Source organism: Oryzias melastigma, linkage group LG17 (assembly GCF_002922805.2).
Source record: "Oryzias melastigma strain HK-1 linkage group LG17, ASM292280v2, whole genome shotgun sequence".
Classification (NCBI taxonomy): domain Eukaryota; kingdom Metazoa; phylum Chordata; class Actinopteri; order Beloniformes; family Adrianichthyidae; genus Oryzias; species Oryzias melastigma.
The window spans coordinates 2,559,283-2,570,155 of NC_050528.1; the positions used below are offsets into that span (position 1 = coordinate 2,559,283).

The 10,873-nt window shown below is 51.6% G+C and overlaps 2 protein-coding genes across 2 annotated transcripts in view; both read right to left on the reverse strand.

Moving 5' to 3' along the window:
* The window catches only part of rapgefl1 (Rap guanine nucleotide exchange factor (GEF)-like 1), a 15,100-nt gene extending 10,313 nt beyond the window's left edge, over window positions 1-4,787 (reverse strand). Inside the window, exons 1-2 of the mRNA XM_024262223.2 lie at window positions 4,019-4,787; window positions 3,374-3,630 (exon numbers count right to left, since the gene is read on the reverse strand). Of these exons, the coding sequence (XP_024117991.1) occupies window positions 3,374-3,630; window positions 4,019-4,221 (460 nt within the window). The 5' untranslated portion in view covers window positions 4,222-4,787. The remainder of the gene's footprint in view (window positions 1-3,373; window positions 3,631-4,018) is intronic.
* A 739-nt stretch (window positions 4,788-5,526) lies between these two features.
* Window positions 5,527-10,873, reverse strand: part of casc3 (casc3 exon junction complex subunit) — a gene marked incomplete in the record, with an annotated part of 11,165 nt that continues 5,818 nt past the window's right edge. The window contains 6 exon segments of the mRNA XM_024262222.2: window positions 5,527-6,192; window positions 9,696-9,895; window positions 9,968-10,134; window positions 10,199-10,297; window positions 10,373-10,546; window positions 10,625-10,873. Of these exon segments, the coding sequence (XP_024117990.1) occupies window positions 9,749-9,895; window positions 9,968-10,134; window positions 10,199-10,297; window positions 10,373-10,546; window positions 10,625-10,873 (836 nt within the window).

Here is a 10,873-nt window from a genome sequence, read left to right on the forward strand (position 1 = left end):
CTCCTTCTTCTCCTCCCTATCCTCCTCCTCCTCCCTCTCCTCCCTATCCTTTTCCTCTTCCCTCTCCTCTTCCTCCTCCTCCCTCTCCTCCTCCTCTTCCTCCTCCATCTCTTCCTCCTCCCTCTCCTCCTCCATCTCTTCCTCCTCCCTCTCCTCCTCTTCCCTCTCCTCCTCCCTCTCCTCCTCCTCTTCCTCTTCCTCCTCCTCTTCCTTGTTGGGTTCTGTGTTCTGTTTGAGCAGCTGTGGCACAGGGGTAGAGCGGTCGACCCAGAGGCGCTTTAGGAGTCTGGAAATGGTCGAGGTTTGATCAGTTCCTGCAGGAAAGTTCTGCAGCTGAATCCTTTCTTTCGTTTTCCTCCCACCTCCTCTGCTCTTCCTCCCACCTCCTCCCACTCCTCTTCTCCAAATGTCTGCTGGAGATCTGGTTGCCATGAGAACGGCGCTGAGAGCCTCTCAGGAGCGTTGGAGCGGCTCTACGCCGTCGTCTTCACATGCAGGAAGTCCAAGAAGACTCTGTGGGTTCGATGAGAAGTGGGCGGAGCTTCTCCCTGCTGGCAGTGGTCCTCCCACGCCGTTGGTGTCTTCATCTGCTCAGCGTCTTCTGCAAAGCCGAGGATTCAAACCTGTGAGGCGTTCGGGTGTTTGAAGGAGGGTCCGTTTTCAGGCCTCCATCTTGTTCTAAGCAGCATTCGTCACAGTGATCCGAGGAGGACGACCTCGTGACCTCTGGTGGGTGATGACATCACCACACAGTCAGTCCACCCTAAAGGATGGATCTGATTGGTTCCTTCCAGACCGGTGGTTCTGAGTGGGTTCTGTCTGGGTTCCTCTTGTCGTCCAGAAACCCGATCAGGGGGTGACTGATGAATCAGAACCATTCTGTGTTTGTGTTTCTGTGTCCAGAGTCATCCCCCCAACACAGCCTTCAGTGGTTGAGATAGGCTCCAGCAACCCTGTACAGGTCAGGACGGACACGCTGGGTTTGAGATTATAAACCAACGTCAGAAACAAATCTGTCAATAAAGTTTTATCTGAAGACAACATGGCCGACTGACAGACTCCGGCAGGTTCTTCTGACCCTCTGAGGACCCGGAACAAAGCCTCCTTTCAGACGGTTCCGTCTTTAGAAAGTAAATACGTCCGAGCTCAATGTGAACGGCGCCGCAGAGACTGAAGATCGCCGGAGAAACTGTTTTAAGACCAACACTGAACATGTGAGAACACAATCAGCCGACGTCATTTATCGCAGGAATCACCGTCTAAAAAAACCTCCGACAGACGAAACGTTTTGAATCTTGGCAGAAAAATGAGTCCAGGATTATAGAGCAAGAACAACGATCTGATCCTCATCCTGAAGATCCACCAACCAAACAGTCCGGAGACTTGGAAGAGATTGACTGACAGGATCAACAGCCAATTAGAGCGCAGAAAACAATCCCGCTAACAAACCAGCTAACGAACCAGCTAACGAACCAGCTAACAATCCCGCTAACGAACCAGCTAACGAACCAGCTAACAAACCAGCTAACGAACTAGCTGAGAACGCTGAGGGAAGCGCTTCATGCTAATCCCGTGAGACGTTAGCTCCTCCTCCTGATCAAAGTTACAGTCAAAAAGCAGAAGATGAGCTAAAGACGCTAAAACACGAGGAGATGAGACAGAAGCTGGGAGGGAACGCCGGCGTTCACGGCGTTCAGGTTGGAAAGTTTCCAGAACGTGACAGATGGTCGTTACGTTCAGCTTTTCCAGAACTTCCGGGTTTGTTTGGACCGAGCCTCAGCTAAAGGATGCTGCAATAGTTCATCTACAACAAGACTCACAGGGTCCTATGAACGTGAAGATGAAAGGTTTGGGTCCATGAGGCCCGACAGGAAGCTGGACTCAGAACTTCCTGTTCTACTCAAAGACCAGGAAAGTTCTGGTTGGAGTTTTCATGAGTTGATGCCTCAGTTTGTAGTATTTGACAAGTACTGAGTAGTTCAGTAGTAATCAGATTACTTTTGGAATGAGTTACTCCTACACAGGTGTTCATGGAAAGCACGGCGACAGGTAAATGCAGCTCTAAAGCTGTGATGTAACCACGGGGGCGGGGCCTCCTGTTTGTTTTTCAACCAGACGCCGTGGTGAGCGCCTCATTCCTGGCCGTGCGTTGGTATGAAGCCACACCCACCAGTGAGGAGTCAGGCTGACATTCATCTCCACGGCGCCGCCTCACCTGTCTGAGCACGCCCGGCCTTCAGCACAGCGCGTTACATAAGAGGCGGCTGGGCGGCTCCTCGCCTCCGAACGCTCATCAGGGGCTCGTGCGCGCTCCTGTGCACGTACCCCAGTAGGTCAGAGGTCAGGGCGGTGTGGGGCTGCAAACCCGACCTTCATGATGAGGACGTCTCTGGGAAATCGTCCCGCGGGGGCGTTCGCCGGCACGCCGCGCCGCAGCAGGTAGAACCAGACAGGTGAGCGCCTGAGCTCCAACGGCTGAGCCCTCGCCTGGGGGGCGGGGCTAAGGATGTGGTTCTGGTTCCTTCTGCCGTGTGAGGAAGAACCACACCGGGGCGACCCGCCCACACCGCAACAGCTCTGAGCTGATCCGGTACCAGCTGCACTGGTTCTGGTTCTCCAGCAGGATCAGGAGTTCTGTTCCGTCCTGCAGAGACGCAGCGCGGCGTTCTGCTTCGGTTCTTCCTGGTGTTTATTCAGACGTAAAACATGAAAATCTGGATCCGATTCTTCGTGTGAAAACGTTCAGAACCAGAACAGAATTATTCCAAAACATCCAGAAACGTTTGAAATGAGAGAAAAGTTTGAGAGTTTCTGCCTAAATTCAAGTTTTGAGAAACGGCCCAAAACCGCCGGAAATGAGGCGAGGTTCTGAAGAACTTAACCGATTCTGAACCTTTGACTCATGATCAGAACCACAAACACACTGTTGCACTAAAGCTGCAGAACTGAAATCTTTCTGCCGGAACCGGGTCTCAGGTTCTTTTTTGTCAGAACCTCTTTCTGGTTTCCTTGACAGAACCGCTGCAGAAGGTTCTGGTGTTGTGGGTTTCCAGGTTCTTTTTGTGGACCGACACCAGAGGTGCACAGAGGTTCTGCTATCAGTTCTGAAGCTGGTTGGGCCTCTGACCCGGTTCCTCTTGCTTTCATGACTCAGCAGTTTGAGCTCCAGAAGATCCAAACCTTCATTCAACGTGGATCCAAAGATTCTGGCCATGAATGCAGAATCAGAACTTCTGGTTCCTCAGGCCCATCATAACACGGTCGCTAGACTTTAACTCCCAAAGGATTGTGGGTAAAAGGGCAGAACCGGACCTTGAAACAGCACAGAAGAACCCAATGTTCTGGTTCTGAAGCCAAAGGGGCGGAGCCTCACCTGAGCAGTGGCTGAACCGCTTCCCCGCCACGCTGTCCAGCACCGCCAGCGCCAGGTTGTCGGGGGTGTCGGGGTGCAGGGGGGTCCCGCCCCCCCCGCTGGACTCTGCGACCAGGCTGGCCTCAGAGCTCTGCTCGTCGCTGGACAGGGAGGGGCTGCGCACGTCGCCGCCCCCAGAGCCGTTAGCGCTGCTAGCCACCGAGACCAGAGCGGTTCCCGCCGCAGAGGGCCAGGAGGGCGGGTCCTCACTGTCGGGGCTGCGGGGGTCAAAGGTCAGAATGTTGACAAACTCACATGTTTACACAAACAAACGGAATTATTTACAAACAAATGTCCTCGTCTGCTTATTTCAACTATAGAAGAGGACAAACAACAGAACCCTCAGAGGTTCGGTCCAATCGGACTTTAGCCAATCAGAGGAAAAAGTTTGGTCTTTGACATGTTTCCATAACTCTCTGGTGTCATCCAAACATTTTTAAATAAAGTTTTTTTCCTCACAATCGTCTCCCTGTTTGTTCAGGAGGACGGAACCAACCCGGTTCTGTTTGGGGGCCCCCAGGGCCCCTGACCCAGCCTGCCTGGTGCTGCGGCCCTGCTGCTCCATCATGAATGTAGTGTGCGCGTGCACACACAGGTATGTCCCACCTGAAGACCTCTCGCGCGTGGCCGCTCTCCGGTGACGTCTCCCTGAAGAACGGGACGACCCGGGATAGGCTGGCCCGCCTCCGGGACGCCGCGCTGCCCCCGCCGGTCTTGTCCGCCACCCCCCCGCCGAACCCCCCGGCCCGGGTCAGCGCGGTGGTCTGCTTTTTCAGGAACTTCTCCAGCGGCTTCATCCCGGCCGGCATGGTTCTGTTCGGGTTCTGGAGGACGGTCCGGGGTTCTGGCGCTCAGAAGCGGCACCTGCGGTTCGGCTCTGCGGCTTCTACATCTCACGGGCGCGCGGGTCGCGCGGGCAGGTGTGAGCGGACCCTCTGGGGTTTGGACGGGCAATTCTGGACGGAACCGGCCGGTTCTAACCCATCTGCGGAGGTCTGGATCCGGCTCCGGCTGCCGCCGCCGCGTGAGCGCGGGTCCCAGAACCGCACGCGCGCGGCGTAGAAAAACCTTCGAGAATGAAACCCCGAACCTCGTCCGGTCCGTGCGCGCGCGCGGTCAGCCCCTGCGGTTCTCCGCGCGGTTCTTCCTCTTCTCTCACCTACGCCGCCCGCGCGCTGCGTTCACGCGCGGTGGGTTGTGCCTCTGCGGGTCCGGTTCTGACGGTCCAGACCGTCAGCCCCCGGATCAGCGCTCCCGCCTCTCTTCTCTGGATGATAAAAAGTGCCCGCGAGCGTGCGCGCTCCCCCGCCCTCCCCGCGCAGATCTGCTGCATTTGCGCGTGCTCTCACAGGCGCGCGCAGGTGCGTTTGGCTGCGGTGTAAAATTGATGGAAACGGAAAAATCCCTGACGACAGCGAGACCGAGGATATCGCGAGACTTCAGAAAAGCTCCGAGACCTGCAGAAAAACTGGGCCAACGCGCGCGCGCGCGCACACAGCGCTGATGCTGAAGCTCAAAGATTAAAAATAAAATCATTTTCAAGAATCAAAATTCATGTTTTAGTGCGAAAATCCAAACAAAAACGATGATTTGATTCTGTCGGGGAGAATCTTTGATTCATTCCACGTGTTCATTTCTAGTGTAAAGTTCCTCTGAGGTTCTGACCCGGTTCTGGAGGAGCGACTGCTTCACAGCAGCAGAAATCTGCAGGTGGATCCAGGTTAGAAGTCGTGAGCGCTGGATGTGGCCCGGTTCTGTGATGTTTCAGAACCGGGCCTGTCTGAGTGCTGCTGGGTTTGAAGTCAGAGACGTGATGTTCGCTGGAGGTCTTCAGAGTCCCTCAGACACACCTGACAGGTGAGGACTGTGAGGTTCTGCCATCACTCCCCTGTCATGGACCCGGTCCCGAAAGTTCTGTTCTTTGCTCGCTCCACAGGTCCGGAGCGTCTCCTCCTTCAGGTGACCTCCTGGTCTAACGATCCTCCTGGAGGCAGCAGAAGTTCTGCTGACCAGAACCAAACGGGTTCTGGTCCTGTCCTCAGAAAGGTGCTTCCTGGCTCCGCCCCCTCAGCTAGTGGGCTGTTGTATGATTGGTTCATGAACTGATCCCAGACTGACTGACAAAAAAAACTTTATTGACATCAAAGCACAGACGCTTCAGACTTCAACAGAACCGTGTAAACTAGGAGATAAAAAAACAAGTTTATGAAAAACAACTGAATCTAAAGCTTTGATGATTCTCTAAATAAACGCAGGTCCCCGCTGACGCTCCGCCCCCGTCCACGCTAGCCTCTCTATACAGTCATAGGACACGCCCCCCGGAGCACCAGTCCTCCGCTAGATTATAAATTAATCTGGTTATTTATTTAGTTCCAAACATGAAATCAGATTTTTACGTATCATCTCGGCGCCACCTGCCCCCCCCCCCGTCTGCTGAGTGTTTCAGACCGGAGCGTCTTCTCCATCTGAAGGCGTTCGAGTGCAGCTGGAAACCAGAGCTTCCTGGGGGAGCGAGCGATTAAAGTTCCACACCGACAGCAAACGCACATGGCGCTGCGTTCAGGTGCGGCCCGCACAGCCCTCACAGGTAGGTCATCTGAAGGTCATCTGATGACCCGTGGTGACCGGCCTCTCTGCCCGCCGAGTCCAAGTCGTCCCGATGACACCGAACGCCTCACTGATCACAGAGGGGATTGTGGTCACTCCTCGTCTCTCTCTCTCCATGTAGTCTGGCCCCGCCCCCTTCCAACATCAGCTCAGACCACTCCCCCCAGCTCCTCCTGGAGGGGCAGATGATGACAGTTAAAGAAGACACGAACGAACCAAAGACCAGATTTCACCTGAAGTCCTGATCATGACGTGAAACACAAACAGATGAAACACGATGACTAGAGCTGGGGAGTCGACTTAATCCTAATAGATCAAAAATCATCCATAAAACAGATCAATCAGCACATAAAGATGAAGTCTGCTAGCTTGATGCTAACGTATGATGCGACTTCCCATAGGTCGGCTAATGCTAACGCTCGGTTGATGTAAACATACATTCTGACTAAATGAACATTTTATAAACTTAAGGACATGTTTTAAAGTAACCATCTGTGGGTCGGTGACCTGCAGCACGCCAAGGGAAAGAGCGGCACGCCGGGGCATGTCGACATCAGCACTTTAGTCGTCACTTTAGATTTTTTCAGATTTGTGAAGAGTGATCATCTCTTCTCACGATGATCTTTGTTTCCTCCATGGCGTCACAAGGAGAGTGAACATTTACACAGTGCTGACTGTGACCCCGCCCACCCATACGGACACGGCGGGTTTTTCTTTTGTTCAGTAAAACGTTATAGTTTCACACGACGCTCTCTACCTTCAGCCTTCATGACCGCCATTTAAATGAAAGCTGCAGTGAAATAATTCCTGCTTTGAAACCGTTGCCGTGGTGATTGATGTTTGTGCGTGAGGAGGAGCGTGAAGCTCAACTTTATGACGGCTGGTTTTGGTCGTGTTTCAGCCGCCGCTGACTTGAATGACGTGTTTCCACCTGGGGGGCTGCACCGCCATTCGCTGGTTTAGTCGGTGTTTATATTCGCGGTTCGGGTCCAGCATCACGGCTGGAATGGACCTGACGCTGTCTGGTTCTGGTGATGCTCTGTGGTGGATCTGCTGCTGGTTTCTCTCCCTTTGTATTCAATGTTTGTTTAATATTGTAAAGCGCTCTGAGCTGCAGCACATGAAAAGAGCTTTAATAAATAAGTTCAGTTTGTTGAATAAAACCAAACGAGGTCCGATTATCCTCAGAGGTCATTTCTGTCGGACAAATGGGATTCTATGAAAGGTCAAGTTCTACAGCTGATCATCACAGCATTTACTGGAGGTGGAAATGACGACAAACACTGTCCAGTTCCAGAACATTTAAATCACTTTAAACAGCAAACTAATAAAAAACGACAAACATTTAGTTGCAATAAAAACACCACAGAATGAACTAACAACACGTTCTTCAGGTTCTGTCTCAACAAAAAAACAAAGCCAAAAACACACACCTGTTTATTTTTCATAAATATATATCAAAGTTCTTAGAAATATTGATGGTATTCTGCTCTGATGTATTCAATCAATCACTGTTATTACCACACAAATGCAGTACTTTGCTTTCAAACAAACAGAGTTGCTGTAATACTGTTTCAAATATCTTCTTTGTGAAATATTATCGTGATATTTTTCTATTATGATGAAAGCTTCATTCTGAGCTCCAAGTTCACAGGGTTCCTACACATTTCCTCAAGTCAAATTTAAGACCTTACTTATGAATTAAGACCAACTATAGACGAAGGAAACAGTAATGTAATTACAGTTCAAATGTCATTATTTAAACTACTACATTACTTTATTACTGACATTCTGGAGCAGAAAAACCATCAGTGACTAATAAACCAACTTTGTGTTAACATCTTTAGGTTAAACGAAACAACAGATAATAATCATAAAGAGGTACCGACCAATGTGTGTAATCCAGAGGTTGAGATTACTCAAACTAACATCAAGAGACTATAAACACGGATAAATTCGTACTGGTATTCTGCTGGGGGGGGGCTACATTCAGTCCACCAGCCAAACGTTTCTACGGAAAAATAATGTATGCATTTCCAAGCAAAGCTTTTTATTTATTTTTTAATTGAAAACACTTTGTGCCAAAGCAGTGAAGTTTGGGGATGACCGCTGGATGCTCACAGATGTGCTCAACGTTGTTCCTCAGTTTTAAGTAACTTTTGATGATTGTGTATTGTATTAAATTAAGAAATAAGAGTACCCTTAATGCAAACTGTTTCTATAGAGATAAAAACCAGCGATACCAGGTCAGTGAGTGTTCTGTCATTTCAAAGAGAGACAATGACATGGAGCTAAAAGTGAGAATGTTTGTGTCAGCTGAAATCAACCTGAGCAAATGCTGGATATTACCAGCAGTTCCTGAATGCACCACCTACTGCGGAGAACGTGGAGATTAAAACTGCAAAATCCGTGAAGTCAAGTCAGAATGAAACGTTGTGAAGTGACTCTGAGACGGGTCTTTGTCGTTCCCGAATGAGGAGGGAGACATTTAAAAGTCATGGCTGGGAGTTTGAGTTCCTGTAACGGAGGATGAACAATGTTCACCTGCCAGAGCGGATAGTGACTTTTTTTCTACCGAATTAAAGTTTTACTCTCATGGCGAGTGTTGATCTGGGCCCTGTCCGGACCAGTTTCAGTCCCACCTGACATCTTTTTTTCTTTCCATTTTTTATTTTTATCTGCTGAATCATGTCGCTACACTTTCCGTATCCAGAAATCTATCGGTCCCCCCTCCTCCTTTGTCTTTTTTTTATCTTAATCAGCGGTCGGCATCCAGCGTGACGAAAGATAAACTTTACTTACACAATCGTGGCTAAAAGTGTTACATTTTAGACCAGAAAAGTCATTTAAACTACAACATTTCTCGACCACGAATCAAATTTAAGGCTTGTTGACGCTTTTTAAGGCCCCGCGGGACCCTGCTTCAGAAAAGGTTCTTCACCTGCTGTGTGAATTTTATTCAGATAAATTGTATGTTTTGCATTAATGTTCACATTCCAGTCTGAGGTGTGAGAGCTCAGGTGGGAGATCTGGGTTCAGCCCCCAGATCAATCAGCTAAAATCCACGATGGTCTTTAGACGAGACCCTTCCTGCTGCCGCATCAACTTGATCTCTGAACCTTAAAATAATCCAGCTTAACATCCGGCTTAAGACTCTCTGCATGACCACCTGTGTGAATCAGGGAAGCGGACTGACAGGTGACCCGACAGGAAACACCAGCAGAGTTCACATCGATGTTGGTTAACATTGTGAATCGGGACTTCGTGTCATCAACGTCGCTGACTTCTGGTTTAAAACATCGTTTTTGATTAAACTTCCTTCTTCATGATAAAAGTGTAATGGCACAGAACGATCGCCACCTAGTGGTCAAACTGAAACGTCCTCCAGGAGAATCAGAACAATGTTTCCAATGTTAATGATCTGAACATTTTAGTTAGAACTTCTGCTTTAGAGAATCCATGGATGATATTAACAATCTCAGTATTTCACTGATACATTTACAGGATGAGATCAGATTAATGTCAATATAGTAGATTATTAATGTATTTCTGAACAAATGTGTAAACTCTAAATTGAATTGAAGAATCAGACCTGAATGGATTCAGACTCGGGAGACCTGAATCGGCCCTCATGGAACCACCAGCTCATCGTCTCCGTTTGCTCCACAGGACTCACCTGTCAGGTGCGCCCGGCCAGGGTGGGGTTGAGGCTGGGCGCCGAGGGTGGGGTCACTCTGAGGCGAAGGGAACCTCTGGGGGGGGCGGCTTGACGGTGACGGGCTGGGAGGTGCGGCGAGGGGGCGAGGGCTTGGGCTGGGCCTGCTGCTGCATGGTGTCGTAGTACGTCACGCCGCCGTAGGTCACCTGGGACTGACCCTGCAACACCGCCGCATCGGTCACATCCGGACCCCCCCCCAAACGGCCGAGGCAAACGTCAGCAGGACTTACCTGGGGGGTGGGGTACATGGTGGGGTAGGGGAAGGTCATTACCCCCGGAGGAGGGTAGAAGGGTGGGGGCAGCAGCTGCTGCGGTTGTCCCGGAGACAGCGACACAGGAGGGGCTCCGTAGAGGGTGGGGTTAGCGATGGGGCCACCTGATTGGTGGGGATGAAGTCCTGCAGGGGGCGGAGCTTCAGCATGGAGACACTGAAAATGACTGTACAGAAGCGAGCGACTCACCTGGATGTGGGAGGTGCATCTCAGGCTGGACCAGCATGCTTTGTGGTGGGATGGGGGCGGGGCCATCGCTGTGGGTGTAGATTGGTCCCTGATATGACACTGTGGACAGAGATGGGGGGTCAGAGGCTACAGAGCATCTCGCCCCTCCCCCACAGACACGGCTGCAAGTCTTACTGGGCTCGTAGAAGTGTCCCTCCATGACCCCTAGGTGCATGGGCGGGGCCGGCTCTGGCACCGCCCTCTGGCGCTGGGAGGAGTACCGTTTGGCCCGGTTGGAGCCGGCAGCCATGTCCTCCATGTTGGAGAACTGGGGGGCCGCGTTGGGCAGATGCACAGGGTTTCCCAGGCCTGTGAGCAGAGACACATGAGGAACCCCCCCACACACAACACCAGCCTCCTGTGCCCCCCGGAGGGGGCGGGGCTCACCTCTGATCTCAGAGCGTACATACGATGGCGGGTTCGGACTCCAGTTTGGTCCAGCCAGACTGAGCCGGGCCACGTCTGCGTCCAGCTCTGAGGCTCCTCCCACCGTCTGACTCGCCCCCTCCCCTCCTCCCACCCAGCCCTTACCCCCCCCGCTGCTGGGGGAGGCACTCCCCGCTGCAGACTCCTCCACGGAGGCCTGCTTGCTGCCCAGGTCGGCGGGCCGGGACCGAGTCCTGCGGGCCAGAGAGT